General features: G+C 35.3%; 1 protein-coding gene and 3 pseudogenes across 1 annotated transcript; 2 read left to right on the top strand and 2 right to left on the bottom strand.

The window, feature by feature from the left end:
* Window positions 1-1949: 1949 nt before the first annotated feature.
* Window positions 1950-4434, top strand: LOC120127858 (annotated as a pseudogene).
* Window positions 4435-5758: 1324 nt separating this feature from the next.
* Window positions 5759-10124, bottom strand: LOC120127856 (annotated as a pseudogene).
* Window positions 10125-17798: 7674 nt separating this feature from the next.
* On the top strand, window positions 17799-20092 carry LOC120127857 (annotated as a pseudogene).
* LOC120127859 lies at window positions 19955-21261 on the bottom strand. Its single transcript, XM_039145665.1, is given in 3 exon segments — window positions 19955-20489; window positions 20571-20664; window positions 20667-21261. Coding segments are annotated over 3 exon segments (909 nt in total). The 5' UTR covers window positions 21068-21261; the 3' UTR covers window positions 19955-20075.
* Between the last annotated feature and the right edge of the window lie 32 nt (window positions 21262-21293).

Here is a 21293-nt window from a genome sequence, read left to right as displayed (position 1 = left end):
TTCCCACCTCACCTTAGTGGGTCATTAGAGGTATGGATATCGGTTATACCTCTTATATATATGTTATGCTATTATTGAGTGGCATCCAGTTGATCGCGTGCTCCGTCAGTATGGTTGTACGCAATATATTCCTGGAGCACCTAGGAATTTAGACGACGTGCATAACATAGATAGACGAGGAAAGAAAGATGTTAACTGGGTGGTGAGACACAGAGATTGGATTGCGCTTTGGGAGAACTGATATACACTGTTGGCCCCTCGACAATATTACGCTGAAATTGGTCATATGGTTACGGATAACTATATGGACTGGTTTAATGAAAATGGAAAGCCGTTTCTACTTTCGGCGGAAGCACGAGGGGTTAACATTCCTAGGCGCCGAGAAAGACGTCAACCGTCTCAATATCATCGTCCCCCGACGCGTGGACGGAGAGAAGACGCTACTGGTTCTGCATCAGTCCCACCACAACATCCTTATTCGTCGATGCCGCAGGGGTACATGCCCAGCCCTCCACTTCATATGCCAAGCCCACCAGTTTATATGCCATCTCCGCAGGGTTACATTCCGAGCCCGCAGGGTTACATTCCGAGCCCGCAGGGTTACATTCCTAGCCCGCCAGGTTACATGCCTAGCCCGCAGGGTTTTATACCATATGGAGGTGCATATACGACTATGTTTAATGATCTCGCATATGGTTCATATGCATCTTATTTGGCTGGTGGTGCTTCTCCGCAGACACCTCAATCTCCATCTGGATCACAGACATCGATGCCAATGTTTCCACAGTTTTCACAGTTCCCGGGGAGCGGTGGGATTGTTACTAGCACTCCACCAGGGTCGTTATTTTACACAGGCCCTTCAGCCCCTCCCACGTCAACTACACCAAATGAAGAAAATGTTGCTGATGATGATAGTGAAGATGAGGAGACTGAAGAACAAGTTCCACGAAGAAATCCTCCACAAAATAGACAACCACCGCCATGTGGAACTCATTCGAGAAGACGACATCGGTGATCCAATTGTATTTAATGTTATTTAAATAATTATATTTCAAAATTTTATGTTATTTGGTTATGTTATTTAAATGTTTCATGGTTGTTACATACATTTTTTTTATGTTAATTTTTATTCACATTTAACATTAAATGTTTGATAAATGTTTTTAAAATACAAATTATATTATTCAAAATTTAAAATAAAAATAAAAATAATATTATTCAAAATTTAAATTTAAAATATAAATTATAGTATTCGAAATTTAACATTAAATTTCAACTTAATATTCCAATTGTATTCGAAATTAAAAGTTATATTCCAATTATAGTTCACAATACTTAAATTGAAATTAAATTTATCCATACATATGATTTTATCATTAACATACGCGCCTTCAAGTGTAATATTGTTATATACATAAATAAATAATATAATCAAAATCAAAAATAATAATATAATCATATGTGTAATATTATAATTTCATACATTTTTCATATATTGTTATATCATATTAATATAGATAATTCACTCCACCTTTAACACACATTAACAAAATACATTTAATAATTCTTATATTATAATCGAAACATTTTACATAATATATTATTAATTTATAATAATAATAATAACAAAATATTTATTATTAAACAAAATACGTGGCAGTTGAGCTGGCGAAAGGTGCGCCCCCGGGGATGCGCCTTCCACACGTGGCATCCAACTCAGCGAAGTCACGGGTAAAGCGCGTCCCCGGGAACACGCCTTTACCAGCTCAAAAGGGTGCTACTTCGAAAAATATTGATCAAACGGTGTTAAAAATAGAATATTAAAAGAAAATAGAATCAGTTATGTCAAATAGCCCCCATGCTCCCCATCGGAACCAGAAAGTAAAGCAAAGCTTACACTTTGCTAAAGACAAAACAACAGTTTCGTCCTCTTCATAAATAAAACCCTTCTCTGTCTCTCTCTCTCTCTCTCCCATTAACCCTTCAAAAACAAAGACCCCATTATTCTTCTCATGTTCATCCATTGACTAGACTATCCACAAACCAAACATCTCTCTGAAAAACCTTTCTTTTTTTAGTTTGTTCTTCTTGCTATTGAAATGGTCTTATCAAAGCAGTGAAAAAAATGGATCTTGAGAGACCCCATCGAAGTAATAGCATCAACAACATTAGCGGCAGCAGCAGCAACGCAACAAACGAGCTCTTCATTTGTTTCTTTTCACGTCTTTCTTCATCGTCAATGAAATTCTCTTCAAAATCGATACTTAGTCCCGGTCGTGCAAGGGAGCCTTCACAAATCTCTCTTTCTTCATCGCTTACTAGGAGATTGAAAACGAACGGTAGCATGCAAGGTGGCCAAGCTTCACCGATGTTCCCTACGAACGGAAAGAAACGAGGGTGTGCTTTTGAAAACCCTGAACCTTCTTCCCCTAAGGTTACTTGCATAGGTCAAGTTAGGGTCAAGACGAATAAACAAGGCAAAAAGTTCAGAGCTTGCGGATCTAAGAGAAGAGGGGAAGTTAGTTTCAGAAAAGTGGAGAATGTCAATGGAAGTCTTGATACAAGTAGCTGTCAAGGTCATGTTTTGAGCAGCAATAAGAAATGGGTGCATTTGCCGATGACCATTTGTGAAGCTTTGAGGGCATTTGGGGCTGAGTTCAACTGCTTCTTGCCTTGTAGGTCTTCTTGTATGGCTAGCCAAAGGGACAAAGAGGAGAAAGCAAGAGGGTCCGGTGGAGGTTCTTGTGGGACTGTTTGTGCACGGTGGCTGGTGGCGGTGCAAGAAGGGGAAGGGAAAGGGAAGGAGATAGAGTTGGTGGTCGGCGGTGGGGAAGATGATGAAAGAAGGGAAAGTGTTCAAAGGAGACATGTTTTTGAGGATATTGTAATTAGTGATTTTGGTAATAAAAATGTTGGTGATGAAGATGAGAAAGGAGGAGAAGCAGCAAGGGTGAGTATCTGTATTCCACCCAAGAATGCTTTGTTGTTGATGAGGTGTAGATCTGATCCTGTTAAAATGGCTGCCCTTGCTAATAAGTTCTGGGAAACTCCATCGCCAAAAGATAAAGAACAACAAGAAGATGAACAGGAGGAGCAAGAAGAAGTAGAAGCTGAAAATGGAAGTGATGAGAAATATAAAGAACAAGAAGAAGATGAGGAGGAGCAAGAAGAAGCTGGATGTGAAGAGAAAGAGGACCAAGAGGATGGTGATGTGGAAGTGGAAGGAGAGGAAAGCAAAGTTGAATCTTTTGAGGAAGCAATTGAACACCAAGAAGCTAGTGAAGTTAGTGAAATGTTTGTTTCTGGTGCAGCTACTGAGGAACAAGAAATCCCAGAAACTGAGGCTGAACCAGAGGCAGAATCTGTTTTGGCAAGGGATGAAACTAATGAAGTAGAAGAAGAAATTTTGGGAACAAACTCAAAAGAAGAAACAATTATAGAATGTCAAGATCAAGAAGAAGAAGAAACTGAAGTAAAAGAGGAGCAGCAAGAATCAAAAGAAGAAACTTACTTCAAGTTTCGTTTGAACTTGACAAGCTTCAGGTTGAAGAACTGCAAGCAAATGAAAATGCAAGTGCTGAAGCAGAGGAAGAAGAGGGTTCAACTTCAACAATAGAGGAGGAAGAAACTGAGATGACACACGAAAGATCCGAATCTAAATACCAGGAAATGAAAGAACCCGACCTGGAAAATGAGTCAAAGGAAGGTCAAGAGAAGATATTGCCAGATTGTTTACTGTTAATGATGTGTGAGCCAAAGCTGTCAATGGAGGTATCCAAGGAGACTTGGGTGTGTAGCACGGATTTTATCAGGTGTGTACTACAGAAGAAGAAGAATCAGCATCAACAGCAACAGCAATCTGAAGCCAAACAAAAGGACTGTCGAGATCAATCCAAAACAAGGATCAGCATTGACCGTAATCCTGCTCCTATTTTGTTACACCCTCCTAGGTCTTCTTGCTCTTTCCCGGCCGCTCCACCGATGGCTACGGCGGCAGTTGGCGGCGGCGGGCCTACGATTGATAAGAAGCTTGTTGGGGGTAAAGGGTACGAGTCGTTTTTTCTCACGCGATGTAAGTCGGAGCCAAGGAGGTCATCCGCTAAGCTTGCGCCCGATGTTTGCTTTTGGAATAATAGGAAGCTTCAGCCGGCTGCACTCGGAGTTGGCGCGGCTGGAGTTGGTTTTTGATTAGCCGGGTTCAGTGACATGCAGTAAAAAAATTGGGGAAAAAAGGTTATAGGTTTGGTGTAAACTTTGAAGTTTTATGGGTAAATCAGTAAAAAAAAGTCTTTGGGGTTTCTTTTCTCTGTTTTTCTTCCCTGGTTTAGATGCAGTAAAACTGTAAAATCTGTAGTTTTGTACAACAGTTATATTTACTCTCGTGTACTTTTTAACTTTGGGTCAAGTAAGAAGATGGTGAGTGTTTTGATTTTAATATTTTGCTGTAGTGACGAGCTGATACATCGGCTGAAAGGGAAAGCAATAGAGTGATAAGGGTCCATCAAAGATCAATTTTGAGCCGTTAGATTGGCTTGATGGGTAAGGCAATGAAAAACAAATGGTCTGAATGATTTGATGGGAACAAAATTATTGTCGATTTGATGTCTTTTGTTGGGTTAAGGATGTTTTCAATGGCTCCAAATAATTTAGGGTTCATCTTCATTTTGCTATTAAATATATGACATAATAAGAGAATCCAAGTTTCAATTCTAAACCAAATATTATTCCTTCTAAAGGTTTTTTTAGCAACTGTTTTATAAGATATTTATGGACATGGTCAATTAATTAAAAAAAATCTGAATATATATTATTTTATAATCGTCTTAAATTATTAAAAAATCATAAAAGAATCCAAATTTCAATCTTGAAAAAACGTTACAAGAAAAGACGACGTCGAGTATATATCACAAAACGATACATAAGATATAAATTTCAACCGATGCCATTGAATAGGGTTGAATGAACTTTTGGATTAGCATGCAAGTTGCAACGTCAAGTTTTTCTTCCAACATGGTTTCCCACTTGATGTTAAGTGATAGACATCAAAAAGAAGCACAAAATAGAAGATTACCATTACAGACAAAAGTTTGTGTAGCGAGTGGAGGCTTTTATGGAAAAGGAAAGCTTTTTTTCTCTTTGATTTTATGAGCATAAAGAGCGGAAACATGGAAATTGCTGCAGCTAAACAGTGTAAAAATGTATTTCTTTTGCAGATATGATCATGGATTGGATCCTAGGCTTCTCCTTTTCATACTTTATTGTTCAAATAGTCTTACAATATCAAATTATCTCCCCAATCATCCAATAAATGATCATGTCAAGGTTTAAGTACCTGGCAGGTCCCTCTAACATAGGAACCAATTCAAATTAGTCCCTCTACTATTAAATGGATCAATTTTGTCCTGTTGAGAAATTAAAAGACTTTTTAAAAAAAAAAAGCAATGTTAGCTCTATTAAAATTTGTCATAGTTCCTTTTATTAGTACAAGGACTAAATTGATCCACTTAATAAGACTGTTTTGAATCAATGCCTAGTGTAGAGGGACTGTCCAGGTAGTTTCACATGAATTTCAATTATCAACACAATTGGATCAGTCTAATTATTTTTGAATAGCAATGTCAGATATACATCCCAAGTTCCCAAAGGCATTCAACATCATATTGATCAGCTCATAATCAGTTATAGTTTTCAGTTTACAACCACCTCTTGGTTATCATTGTTGATTCTAGTATGGTTTAGCACATTATTGTATTGGACAAAGACGCAAAGCAACCCTTAATTAACAGAAACTCAGCTGCATAAGATAACAGACAGGTACATTAAGCACCTGAAAACTGCATTATCTTATTATATATATAAATGTTATATTTTGCAGCCCTTAAATATTCCCTACATTACATTCTTCAAATTCATTGTCATCAAATCAACCATACGACAGAATAAGAAATTAAACAGCAAGAAAGTAAATCCGAAGAAATTCTATTCCCACGCAAAGACTGAAACATATCAAAGGAAGAATCAAGGAGAAAAAAGGGAGGAAGTAATTGCCCCCAAATGCCTAAATCTATAGAGAGGATGAAGTAGACATCATATTTTTGCTCCGCCCTTCCTCCGTCTCCGTATCAAAGAAGTCCTGAAGTGCAACCATGTTAATGGTGCTTGACTTCAAGCTTTTGATTGCTTCAGCACTTGCCAAGGCACCATCAACGGTTGTTATTATAGGAACTTTGTAAGCAAGGGCCATTCTCCTCAACTCCCGACCATCAATCTGATCAAGTGCATCAAAAGAGCTCGTGATAACCATCAACTGGATTTGTCCGTTAGCAATCATATCACCAGCATGTGGCCGCCCTTCATGCAATTTCAGCACTCTTTCCACTGGGATACCTTTGAGTTCAAGAAAGTGAGCCGTCCCAGATGTTGAAACGATATGGAATCCAAGTCCCGAGAAAGCTTTTGCGATTCTTTCAAGATAGGGCTTTGTCAAGTCATTTAAGCTGAGGAAAACCGTGCCAGAAAGTGGTAGCCTCTGCCCAGCAGCAATCTGAGCTTTTGCAAATGCTATTGCAAACTCAAAGTCAATGCCCATCACCTCACCGGTACTTCTCATTTCAGGACCCAGCAACACATCACAGCCTTGGAATTTCTCAAATGGAAGAACAGCTTCCTTAACTGACACATGTTTTGGAGTCACCTCTTCCGTAAAATCTAGATCATTAAGTGACTTTCCCGACATAACAAGAGCAGCATATTTAGCCAGCGGGTGCCCAATTGCCTTGGAAACAAATGGCACGGTACGTGAAGCACGGGGATTTGCCTCAAGTAAGAAAACATCACCGGAAGCTGTGATTGCATATTGACAGTTCATGAGTCCGCAGACATTTAGCCTCTTAGCCAGTTTTGTAGTCCATGACCTTATAGTGTCTAAGCAAGAAGATGCGATAGTTTGCGTGGGAATTGAACAGGCAGAGTCACCAGAATGGACCCCAGCCTGCTCAATGTGCTCCATTATCCCTCCAATCACCACATTACCATGTGAATCAGCAAGTGCATCGACATCAATCTCGATTGCATCAGATAAGTACTTGTCTATCAGCACAGGCCGTTCTGGGTCCACCTCAACAGCATTCTCTAGATATGTCACAAGCTTTTCATCATTATATACAATCTCCATTGCTCGACCACCCAATACATATGATGGTCTGACGACTACAGGGTAACCTATATCTTTTGCAATGGCAAGAGCATCGTCTTCACTCTTGGCAATCCCTCCTTTAGGCTGCTCAATCTTTAACTCCTTAAGGATTGCATTGAACCTCTCTCTGTCCTCGGCTGCATCAATGGAATCTGGAGATGTACCCCATATGCGAACATGTCCACCTCCACTGGCAGATAAAGGGCGATGTTTATCTAAGTAATGCTGGATGGGTAGAGCCAGCTTAAGCGGTGTTTGACCTCCAAACTGGATAATGATGCCATCAGGTTTTTCTAAATCAATAACGTTTAGAACATCTTCAACTGTCAGGGGCTCAAAGTAAAGACGATCACTGGTATCATAATCAGTGGATACAGTTTCAGGATTTGAATTCATCATGATTGTCTCAAATCCAGCTACCTGCAAAGAGGAATATCACAAAAAAGGGATTGGGCGGAGGGAATAAGTAAATTTATCAGAACACTGAAATCGCCATAAATAGCTTCAGATTATTGAATGTATGAAAGCATAAACAGGAAACAGGGAATGCAAACCTGAAGGGCATATGATGTATGGCAACAGCAGTAGTCAAACTCATCCCTTGACCAATACGATTCGGTCCTCCACCCAAAATCAAACCTTCTTCTTTCCGGTAGGATCTGATTCACACTCGAAATCATAAGAGGAGTACATATAAGGAGTATTGGCCTCAAACTCTGCAGCACAGGTATCTACCCTCTTATATGCCGGAACAACTCCCAAAGATATCCGCCTTTTCCGGACTTCTTCTTCTGAGGACTTGGTAGCAAAGGCTATCTGCTTATCACTGAAGCCTCTTTTTAACTTCATAAAATTCATCCTTTGTCAGATAAGACAAACTTCGGGTCAAAAGATACTGCTCCACATCTACTAATTCTTAAACTGAGTCAGAAACCATTTGTCAATGAAACTCAGCTCAATATTTCATCTACTTTCATCCCCTTCTTCATTGCAGCATACACAGCATGGATTCGTTCTGGGCTGGGGACTCTAAGACTATATTTCAATCGATCCCAATCCCAGTCAAGTTCTTTAATGTCAGCACATCCCCATCCAGAGTAGCCACATTCCAGTGATCGAACTGCCTTCTGAAAGGATTCCTGAAATGTGCGGCCTAGGGCCATGGATTCGCCAACAGATTTCATCTGCGTTGTCAATATCGGTGGAGAACCGGGAATTTCTCAAAAGCAAACCGTGGGATCTGCATCATATGGGTAGATGAAAGATTTTAGAAAATAAAATAACTCATCAGCTTATAATATAAAATCACAAGCAAGTAAACAAAATAGTGGATGCTAACTCTATCCCTCCACAAGATTATTCCTCTCAAAAAGACAAATGAAACATACAGATTAATATTCTAGACTATTGTTCCTTCTACAAGATGCATCATCCTGCTGTAATTGAGTGATCTTAAGCATCAAAAAAAGAACCACAATTCCCTTAGTTTTTATTGTTGCAAAACAGAACATTCTTTTCTCAATCTTAACTACTTTTAAACAAATTCCTCACCTTTGTCACCACATAATCAATCGAAGGCTCAAAACTTGCTGGAGTCTTCTTGGTAATATCATTAGGAATCTGATCCAATGTATCCAACTGACAACTTAGCAGCCATTTTCGCAATAGGAAACCCTGTAGCTTTCGAAGCCAAAGCAGAACTTCTCGAAACCCTTGGATTCATCTCAATGACCATAACTTCACCATCAACGGGGTTAACTGCAAATTGCACATTTGAACCTCCACACTCCACACCAATCTCCCTAATAATCTTAACACTATAGTCCCTCAACCTCTGATACTCCTTGTCAGTCAAGGTCTGTGCTGGCGCCACAGTAATCGAATCCCCAGTATGCACTCCCATTGGATCAATATTCTCAATTGAACAAATGATCACAACATTATCGGCCAAATCCCTCATAACTTCCAACTCATATTCTTTCCATCCCAGCAACGATTTCTCAACTAAAACCTGGGATGTCAAACTAGCAGCTAAACCCGACTTACAAATAGCCTCGAATTCCTCCTTATTATAAGCTATCCCACCCCGGTACCTCCTAAAGTAAACGCCGGCCTAATGATCAATGGGAACTCCCCGATTTCACTAGCTATTTGGATACATTCATCTAAAGTGTTCCCTATCCCTGAAGGTGGAGTTTTAATACCTATATTTTTCATAGCTTGCTTAAACAAATCACGGTCCTCGGCTTTTTTTATGGCGTCAAGCTTCGCTCCTATTAACTCCACGCCGTATTCTCCAAATCCCGGATTCCGCTAAAGCCACGGCGAGGTTCAAGGCGGTTTGGCCACCCATTGTCGGTAAAAGCGCGTCGGGACGTTCTTTCTCGAGGACCTGTTCGACTAATTCCGGTGTCATGGGAGTTATGTAAGTCCGGTCAGCCAAATCCGGGTCGGTCATGATGGTTGCCGGGTTCGAGTTTATCAAAACAACATCATACCCTTCTTCCCTCAACGCTTTGCAAGCTTGGGTACCCGAGTAATCGAACTCACAAGCTTGGCCGATGACAATGGGACCAGCTCCGAGGATCATGATCTTTTTCAAATCCGTCCTTTTGCCTAGTTTAAGACCCATTTCTTCCGTGGAAGCGGTGGAATTCGCTCGAACGGATATGCGTTTGTACATCGTAGGAGAGAGGCGGCGTTTCGGTGGCCTGAACGGAGGTGGAAGAGTTGCAGTTGGGCTTCTGATTGGAGGAGACGAAAAAAGGACGGACGTTGAGGGATTTGGGAAGGATGGGCTTGAGAAAGAAGAGAAATGGTGAGTTGAAGAAGAAGAGAGGTGAGCTTTGCAGCAGCTCATCGTGGTTCTTCTGCCTAGTCTAAGATGGAAATGTGCGGCTGATCGGAGTGAAGTGAGTTACTGTAGAATAAACTAGAACGTGACAAAAGGAGGATTAACTAGGGTTTCTTTACGTTAGCTCTTAGTGGCTCATTTACAAAGTTGCGATTTTATCAGAACGTGTCTTTATCTATTTATCATGTTAATTTATAGATGCCTTCATTTTGTAAAAGAAATGCTCTTGCCTTTCTGGTTTTAGTCTCTGTGGTAAATTTAGGGAAAATAAATGGTTACAAATTGTTATTAGGGATGTGGGTAAAATTTAGAGTAATCAGAGAGAAGTCGTTATATATTTGTGTAAAATTTTGAGTCAAAATTTTTGTTAATGCCGTCTATATTTAAATTAGATATTTGATAATAAAAATATTATTTTTCTTATAATTATTTCAGACTATTTAGAATTATTAATTTTAAAATTAAAAAAATAACTTATTTTTCTCGTTAGAGGTAAGTATAAGATATTATCCGTTAAATATAATTCAACATTTTTACATTGAATGTATCCCTGACATTCATGATTTTCAACCCAAGATCAAGAAATAACAATAAATCTTTTATCACCGAACACTGAGGTTCGTACTTGAACTTTACATAATTGCAATAATAATGAATAGAAATTTTAAATTATATGTTTTAAATATTTTTGTATTTTCGATTGAAAATCTCTTTTGTTCTATTTATTTTTACTTTTATATGTGCATCCCTTAACAATTTCATAAGTTTATCCCTACACGAAATTATGTGTCGTGTCGGTATTTTCTCGTCGAAAGCATTTCTGCCAGCTTTCTTATCTATTTCGTGGTGGCTTTTAGTTTTTTTCTCCGATGTAAAGCTCCGTTGATCCATTGTAGCTAACTCAATTTCCTTTGTGCCTGTTACTTTCAACGAATATGTCGCTGTTGCCTTTGGCATATGCTTGAACGAGATCGACTCATAATTTTGACACTAAAGTGCATTTTACCAAAAGTTAAGAAACATGGAGGATGAAAGATAACAATGAAGAAAATGTAGGATTCATGTATGAAAAGTGGACCGATGTGAAATTAGATGGTGGAAAAGTTCAGTTGAGGAAAATCAATGTGCAGTATTGTGATTGAATTTTGATGTAGTAGAATCCCCATCTATTGCTTCATATCCGGACTCTGATCTACTAAATTGCAGTTGCGGTGTCTCGCAAATACAATTATAGTATCACGGTTGTAAATATTGTCGATGTTACATAACCCGTTATGACTGTCGTGAGTATGATTTGTTGCTCAAAAATTATAATACTTTTAAAATATTATATTTCTACATTTTAATATTTTAATATTAATATATTTTTTAATATTTTAATATTTTAATTTAAAAATAAAAATTTAATTTTATAGATAAAAACTTATTAAAAATAACTATAAACCATACAAGTACTATTATGTTGAATAATGGATAATAACAATTATAATTTTAATGAATAACATAACTATTATTATAAGAAATTATTCAATTTAAACTTAAATTAATTTAATTTTAAAAAACGTGAATAAATAATTTAAATAATTAGTTTTAAACTTAACTATTACTAATGATATATATTTATAATCAATTTTTAACGATTAATTTTTTTATTATGTGATTTTATATTTCAAGCAATTTAAAAATTAATTGTGGTATTACGTCGTCGTGATGTAATTTATAACATGTTACGACGTTATGTATTGGCACGCTTAGCACGGCATCTAAGAGAGCGAAACAGAATACCCCAAGGCACCAGTAAGCAAAAACATGGTGGCAGTTTGGGGGGAGTTGGGTCATCGTGTCGCAAAGATTGAAGTACAAGTAGAAGATGGCGGTAGCTCAAATGGTCCCTCTTCCTCTTCAGCTTCGCTATGGGATTTTTTTCAAAAAAAAAACTTCTGCTAGGGCTATGGCGGTGGGAGCCCTGAGCTAACAATGGCCCAAGTGGACTCTGGAGTGGGCAGAGAAAGGGGAGAAAAAACTGGGTTTTTGGTGAAAAGTCAGTGAGGAAGAAGCGAATTGTGGAGGGGAGGGAGGGAAGGGGATGGAAGCATCTGCAGCTGCAGCAGAGGGTTTTCACAATTTTTAAAAAAGGTTTTAGCTTTAGAGAAATTGTTTGTCATCAACATCTTTAATTGATTATAGATTTTGAATTGAAGCTTGAAATGGGAAGCTGAATCGTTGGAGTCCGGAAAATATCTGTTGGATATTGTTGCTGTTGGGGTTCCGGTTTAAAGGTGTTCTGTTTATGATTAACTATTATTGATTTTCTGAAGTTCTTATGAATGTCATGTATCAATGATATGGATATGAAAAAACTAAACCTAAATGCCTAATGTCATTTTCTTGATATTTTAAAATATCATTGTAAAAGTAGCAGACTTGTGCTAATATCATTGTTAAAACTAACAAAGTTTTTAAGATTTATAAATAACAATTATTTTTAACTTTCAACGACTCCTTACAATTAGGTTTGTTGATTCGGTTAATTTGGTGACCGATCGAATTGAATTATCATTAATCGAATTAACCAAATTTTTTTCTTTAATCGTTAATCGAACCGAACTTTTTTTTTCGAAAATATTAATCGAACCAAATAAATTTCGGTTAATTTTTGAATTAACCGAATTTTTAAAAATTTCTAATTTATATAAAAACTAAATATTTTTAATTCAAAAAAAACAATTTACGATTAATTTAAATAATATATAATTATAAAATAAAAATTTATATAAAATTTAATTAATTAATATTGATTTAAGTTAAAAGTTATTGGATCTTAAATTTAATTGGATTTAAATGGTTGGGCTGAGCCCATATGTTATATATAATATATTTAAAATTTAATTTCGGTTAATTTATATAAAATTAAATATTTTTTAATTCAAAAAAAATAGTTTACAATTAATTTAAATGATATATAATTATAAAATAAAATTTTATATTTTTTAATAATTAATATTGATTTAGGTTTAAAAGTTATTGGATTTTAAATTATTAATTAGGTTTTAAATAGTTTGGGTTGAGCACATATGTAAATATATCGGTTAATTCGGTAATTAATCGATTTCGAACCGAATTAACCGTTAATCGAATTTTAAAAAAAATTAACCATTAATCGACCAAACTAATTCGGTGACCAACTGAATTAACCGAACTAATTCGATTCGATCAGTTAATTCGATTAATTCGAAAAAAAATGAACACCCCTACTTACAATTATATTTCATAGAAATGATATAAGTAAAGACTAAAAGCAATTCAGCATTAACAAGAAACATTTTGAAAAATAAAAAATGAATATCAACATTCAATAGCCCTTTAGAGCTTTAAAATATTGTTATAAAAACGTTTGTGAAGATTCATTATTTTCAAACCATCTGTAGAAGTCGGGATTTCTATCTTTATCATTTTCAGCTTTGAGCGTAGAAGCAAATTGATAATTTTATCCTTACTAATGCATGAGCTCCACTCATTTCCCTCGAAAAAAAATTTGAAATTCAATTTCCTTTATTAATTATTTTTATTTTTTATTTTCATAATTTATATTAACATTCTTAAAAATAATTTATGCTTAATAATTTATTTAATTAAAAATAAAATATGATTTATATATAAATATTAAAAGTGAGTTATTATAAAATATATTTTTATTATAATTATATTTTTATTTGCATTTTTTATATTTTATTATACTTTAATTGATATTTTTCATATATAATAATAATTTATATCAAATATATATAAATATATCTTTTTTTGAATGGTTAAAAGGATAATATATTATTTAAATTATTTTGTTTTAAAATTTAAATGAATGGATGTGGTTAAATTAAAATAATTCAAATATTATTTTAAAATTCATATTTAAAAGTATTGATAATATTTTTTAATAAAATATTTCATAAATAAAAATATTATTAATGAGTTATCTTAAAATATTTTTTTATAATTTAAGTTGATATATTTTTATATCATAGTATTAATGAGTGAAAATATAATTTAAATGTTATATTTTTAATTTAAATACTGTTTAATATATACATTTATATTTAAAATTTATTTTTAACAGTAATTTCAAATATTTAAATTTTAAACTGTAATTTTAAAAAGTACTTTTAAATTTTTTTCTACATCGCTTTTAAAAATCACTTTTCTAAAGAAATATCAAATTGACCCAAAGATATTAGAGAAAAAATGTTAAAAGTCAAATAGAATATATTTGTTATTGTAAAACGTTGGTCAACATTCATCGTAAGGATTTTTATGTAAATTTTTCTTTGAGAATGTGTTTTTAATATTTGAGACTATAAACTTTAATATTTGTTGTAAGGTTGCATATTATTGATGATCGAGTTAACAATTATACCTAATTAGACTCGTCTCAGAATATGTATAGGTCATGCGCTATTTTTTAAAAGGAGACCCCTAAAATATTTTATAATGAGACAAAATTGTAAAATATCAGTATTTATCATAGTACGATTGTTTCTTATAAAAATTACAAACATATAAAACTAAGAACGTAACAAAACAACTCTATAATTATGACATTTTTAAAAAAAATGTCATCCTCCGAACGCTCTTAAAAGCAAAATTGTCAACTAATCTTCATAGTCAACTTTCTCAAAAATATCATTCTCAGTCGCTATCAATGCTAACCCATTAAGCTTTCCTGTGACATAGTAGAGCGCATATAGGTCTTCAACAACTTCAATTTGGAAAAATTCTTTTTGCGGATGCAACTGTCACATGAATAGTCAACAAAATTCTATGCAATAATAGCATAAGAAAATATTACCTTTCAAAATCTCAAAACCTCTAGTATCCTCATTTTTGGGCATGCAAAAACTCTCTTAGTAATCTTAACTCTACATAGAATTCATTTCCATCAATATCATATTGTCCTTTATTTTTAAGAATAGACTCAAAACAAGCACAATGAACTTTAAACTCACATCATCTAGTGATTGCAACTTATGAGAAGTAAATAAAACTCATTTTTATATTATCGGTATTGTTCAAATCACCTATTAAGAGAAAGAGTTGCTTGATCAACAATATATAAAATAATTAACTCTAAACGATTCTTCTGGAGATTGTGGAATCATGAATGGGGTGTTATCTGAATTCTCATAAAAAAAATTCCTTTTAATTATACGCCTTTGAGGGAAAACAGAATGAATGTTCATTTCAATGACAATACCCTTAGCAACATTCAAAGCATCCTCGAAGCCAATTTCTCTATATGCTAAAAAAAGAAATCAATCCCTTTATTTTTTCCCATGACAACATCAATGATCATTTGATTGTAAATATTGACTAAGCAAATTAACCACATATAATATTTTAAACCAAATAATATTTGCCACCAAAAACTCATTATCACAAAGTTCATTTGTTGTTAAAGATTTAACTTGACTTTGTACTTTAAAATCATTCTCACTACTTTCCGCTACTTGAAGTAAAGCTTAGTGTATTTTCCATATTGGTTCTTGTAATTTTAATATTCTCAACAATACTCTCCCAACGAGTTAATGACAATAATTTAGAGTCAAACCTTTAATATTATTCTTCAAAATTTGTTAACCTTTTTGTAGAATGAGCAAATATATATAAATATGGTGTATGATGTTAAAAAATCTTTAGCTTTACCACAACTATTGGCCATATCACATAAAGTTAAATTAAAACTATGACAACCATAAGAAGCATAAAAAGTTCTATGACTTGCATCTAACAATCCCCCAACATAATAATTTCTGGGTTTGTCCTCTCACTACCCTTATCCATGTCTGTATTTACTATTGTTCGAGTGCTTACCATTTTTCTCAAACAATTTTCAATAACCATCTGGTAGCTTGCAACTAATACTTCATTTTGTGCTCCTGCCTGTAAATCTTGTAGTTTCTCAGTATTGGTATGCTTATAATTTGCAGGACTATTGTGAATGGATTGTGCTTCCTTGCAACGTTTGTTTTTGGCATCAATTCTCTTGCTTGTTCCTTTATTTGGGCCAGCTTGTGATAAATACGATCATGGAAGATGCGGAGGAGGATGATAGTATTAAATCGACTGCAACATTATAACGGCCATATCGTAACAGTTTTAAAGGTCATTGCGACACAATATTGGCTCAATGCGAATAAGGAAACCATTACTTTTACGATCTTAAACTGTTAAGTAACACCGCAATATGCTATAAATTACACCTTAACATCGTAATACAACAACAAACTTTTAAATTGGAAATATTAAAACACATAAATGAAATATTTTTATTTAATCGTTAAAAATATATTATAAATATATAGTTAGTAATAGTTATTTTAAAATTAAATTAATTTAAGTTTAAATTGAATCATTTTTATAGTAATAGTTTTTATTCATTAAAATTATAATTGTTATTACTCATCTTCCATTACGATAACACTTGTATGATTTATATTTGTTTTTAATAAATTTTTATATATGAAATTAAGGTTGTTTTTTAAAAAGTAAAATATTAAAAGAGTATATAATATTAAAATAATTATAAAATATATAAATATATTATTTTATAAATATTATAATTTTTGAGGAATAAATTATGTCCGCAACAATCCTGACACATTATAACGTCTGTAATGTTTGTTATTGCGATATTGCAACCGTATTCGCGAATAATTTAATAACAATAATGAGGTAAAGATGAAGCAAAAGATGGGAATTTACTGCTTCAACATTTGGTCCAATCACAATATAGCACATTGACTTTCCATACCTAAACTTTTCCACCATCTAAATTCACATTGGTCCACTTTTCCTACATGAATAAAAATTTAACCTTTAAAATGCTCCTTTTAACTTTTAGATGATGAATACTACAAATTAGTAGTTGATTTTAGAGTAATTAAAGAAGATAAAGATATATAAAAAAGATTTTTACCCCGTAAACATCATAAATTTGGTAATAAAAAATTAAGACTAATCACAATTCAATTTTTAAGATAATAAAGAGAAAATTAAAAGATTTCTCTTCTTAAATTTTATCGTGGGAATTGATAAAAGAGAACAGATTTTTTAGAAAAATGTTTTTTATTAGTAAATTTTTTAAAGTATGAGGCCTCCGAATTTTAGGGGTTTTGTGACATTACATTACATTTGTAAATGAATAGACCTATTTCTAATAAATATCAATATTTATAATATGAGAAATTGATTTTTTTATAAAAGATTAATTATTTTAAAATATGATCACTAAATAGAGAAATGATTAATACTTCTTAACATGTCGATCATTTTAATGAAGAGATTATTTAAACATGATAATATCCCTCGTTGATCACTGTTGACAGGTTATTAATTGAAGTTTTATTGTTGACTGCTGGTAAACAGTGGTTGATTAATGGTATCCATATTTTATTATTAAAATAACCCCACGTTAAAAACTTTGGCTAAACTATTTAATTAAATTATGATTTAATTTACTGAACCACATGAAGCAATTCCAACAACCGTGTAGCATACTCTTTGTTAATTTGGGGATATACTGTAACAATAAGTTTAGCGTTCTCAATGCGCAAAACATTATATAATATATATTCCTATCTTGACTAATATTTTAATATTAATTGGATTGCACCTGTGTGTATATATAGATATGCATTCGTCAATTACCCTCACCATCCCAAGTGAAATATCTTACCAATTGGCTAAGTCTTCAACATGGCTTTTTCCTTGTGTAGTTCATTCCCCATCTGTACTTTCCCCCCCACATACCCAATGGAAACGATTCTCGAGCTTCCATAGGTTAAATATGTCTTCGGCCTCGCAATGTAAAGCTACGACCAAAGTTACCAGTGATGTCGACGTCGTTAGACGGTCGGCTGGTTACCATCCTCCGATTTGGGGTCATGATTATGTTCAGTCTCTTCGAAGTGATTTTCTACGGGACGAATCATACGAGGAACGTGCTAGTAAACTACAGGGTGAAGTGAGGAAGATGCTTTGTGAAATGGTGGATGATCCTTTGGAGAAGCTTGAGCTTATCGATATTTTACAAAGACGGCTTGTCCCGTCACTTTCAAGATGAAATAAGCACAACTTTGAAGAATGTAAGTGCAGATTGCAGCAGTGTTACAGGGGAGGAACACAGTTTACATGCTACAGCACTCGGATTTCGACTGCTAAGACAACATGGCTACAACGTGAATCAAGGTAAGCAAAATTGGATACGATGTCGGATTTCTTAATTTGTAAATGTTTTCATTACTGATTCATATATTTGTTTTCATGCATAGATGTTTTCACTAGCTTCATGGATGAGGCTGGGAACTTAAAAGAAAGAATTTCCCAGGATTTCAAGGGACTGCTCAACCTTTATGAGGCTTCGTACCTCTTAGTAGAAGGTGAAACAATGCTGGAGAATGCTAGGGAATCAGCGGCGATGCTTCTAAAAGAATGTCCAAAGCAGAACAACGATCGATATCTTTCGATGCTCGTCGATCATGCCTTGGAGTTTCCTCTACATGGGAGGATGTCGAGGTTGGAAGCCAGATGGTTCATAGAAGCGTACGAGAAGAACCAGGACAAAAATCCCATTATTTTAGGACTTGCTATACTGGATTATAATATAGTCCAAGCTATTCACCAGGACGATCTAAGACATGCTTCAGCGTAAGTATATGCTTTCTTGCATACCGGTTTCGAAATCTATGCCATATTTGATTCTGGTTTTCGACTTTTAATCAGGTGGTGGAAGGATCTCGGTCTTTGCGAAAGGTTGAACTTTGCTAGAGATAGGCTGATGGAGAACTTCATATGGAGTGTGCGGATGATAATTACTCCTCAGTCCGGAAAAAGTCGACGAGATCAAACCAAGGTGAACGCACTAATAACTGTCATAGACGATGTTTATGATGTTTACGGAACCTTAGACGAGTTGGAGCTCTTCACCAATGCCGTCGAGAGGTTTGCAGCTCTACCAGACTACCAGCATCTGCTTCATTTTGCTGCTGATCTCTGTTATTAATGTTTATCATTTTCAGATGGGATATGCTATACAGAAGCTTCCAACCTATATGAAGATATGCTACCATGCCCTTTACAAATCCGTAAACGAAATGGCTTTCGACACTCTTAAGGAACAAGGAATCGATGTCCTCCCTTACTCAAGAAAGTGGTATCAAACCGATCTCTAAACTTGTATTTCATTTCTTTTTTACTTCTAAAACTAAGAGTTGACACTTTAAACGTGTTCAGTGGACGAATCTTTGTAATGCATACTTGTTGGAGGCAAAGTGGTATTACAGCGGATACAAACCAACCCTCCAGGAGTATATCGACAACGCTTGGTTGTCGATATCGGGTTCCGTGATGTTAGGCCATGCCTATTTGGTAACCGATCATATAACAGAGGAGGGATTGCATCACATCGAGGAGTATTACCACAACATAATTTATCAGTCGTCGATAATTGTTCGAGTAACCGACGATCTCGGGACGTCATCGGTTAGCAACATACATACTAATTAATACGTAGTTTGTCAACTTGGGACTTCCATTTACTGATTGATTTTCTTTTTCTTGTTTTATATTAGTACGAGCTAGAAAGAGGTGATGTTCCAAAATCAATCCAATGTTACATGTACGAAAACGAAGCATCTGAAGAAGAAGCTCGTGAGCTCGTAAAGAAGTTGATCGAGGCTGCATGGAAAAAGATAAACGAAGAGCAGATGGCTAAATCTCCTTTCTCTCGGACGTTTATCGAAATCGCTATGGACCTTGCGAGAGTGTGCAGTTGATGTACCAAAATGGCGATGGCCATGCTATTGAAGATGGTGACACAAAGGACAGGGTGTTTTCATTGTTTGTTCACCCGATTCCTTGGCACAATAATCTATGACTGCCATTGGACCAGAGTTTTAATGAAGTTTTATTTTACATGTTAAACTCGTTTTAGACGTGACAAAATGTAGTAATAACTTGATTAGTAATGAATTCTCAGCATTCTTGTCGAACATTAGTTGCCACTGCTCTGGCCCAAAACTTGATCTGTGCTTTCATATCCTCTGCTGAATTCTTCGATACACGAGCAGGAAGAGGAGGTGCTGGGCGTTGTACATGCCATACCTCGGATAAATACGGCCTCCTCGCTTGTTTCGACTCGTCTATCTTACTTCCCTGCAAGCCTGGGAGTATATTCAGAACATCGGGACTCAAATCTTCATTGTCGAACGTGAATCCTAAATCCTTGAACCCTTGCAGTTCTTGGAAGGCGAGATCACTATGGCTTTTCTGCAGCATCCTCTTCGGATTCGAATGTCGGCCTCTTGCGACCGGAGCCTCATTGGTGTTGTTAATGGCTTCCACTTCTTGGTTCCTTGGTAGCCTACTAGACCTTTGGAAGATCATTGCCTGCAAAAGCAAATGACAGAAGATTAATATAAAATTCACATTGCCAAATTGCAGAAAGATTGTATGGGATCAGATGAGTACCTTATTATGACTGTGCCTTGGGGGCAAGAGGTCTGGTGAGTTAGCCATTGCTTGTCGGATCAATTTGCTCATTCTATGATCATTGTCATTATCCTGAGTTAACTCATTAGTCCCATTGAAGAAGGCAAAGAAGGTGTCCTTATCAAATTACGTCTTGACGACGACGACGATTCGCCGCTCGATTTGATCTTCCCATCGGAACACGTCGTTTTCGAAGCTTGAAGAGATAATTGCCTATTCAATGTGATCTTCTTCCCACCATTGCTCTTCCTTTCTTGAACCTTTTCTTCCCTCCCAATACATGGCGGCAACGAAGGTGCACGGACCAAACAATTACGGCTTTCATCACGACACGAATCTTTAGACAAAACTTCTTGTCTGAAATTCGATGAAGTACAAGGATCTGAATAACATCTCAACATCCTTCTCCTCCTATCGAAAAAGTTCTCAAAAAACCATGACTCCTCTAAAAGATCGAGAGCTTCAACTTTCTCCATCACTGCAAACTGATCATATGCAAAAAAGACAGACACCAGACTTTTTTTTGCCTTTTACCATTTTATCATGTCATCTATTGGAGGAATTTGATTAAGAAAAGCCAAGTGGGCAAGCTTGCCATGTGGTTTTTTAGATCACAGCTCAGAAACCCAAATTTTATACTGGAAGAGAGATTTGGTGGGCGAATTTGATAAGCTTGGGAACTGGTAGATGAGCTGAGAATTA

This window comes from Hibiscus syriacus, unplaced genomic scaffold (assembly GCF_006381635.1).
Source record: "Hibiscus syriacus cultivar Baekdansim isolate YM2019G1 unplaced genomic scaffold, ASM638163v2 tig00110472_pilon, whole genome shotgun sequence".
Taxonomy (NCBI): Eukaryota; Viridiplantae; Streptophyta; class Magnoliopsida; order Malvales; family Malvaceae; genus Hibiscus; species Hibiscus syriacus.
Note: the sequence above shows the minus strand (reverse complement) of the source record. Positions and strands in the feature narration are given on the sequence as shown.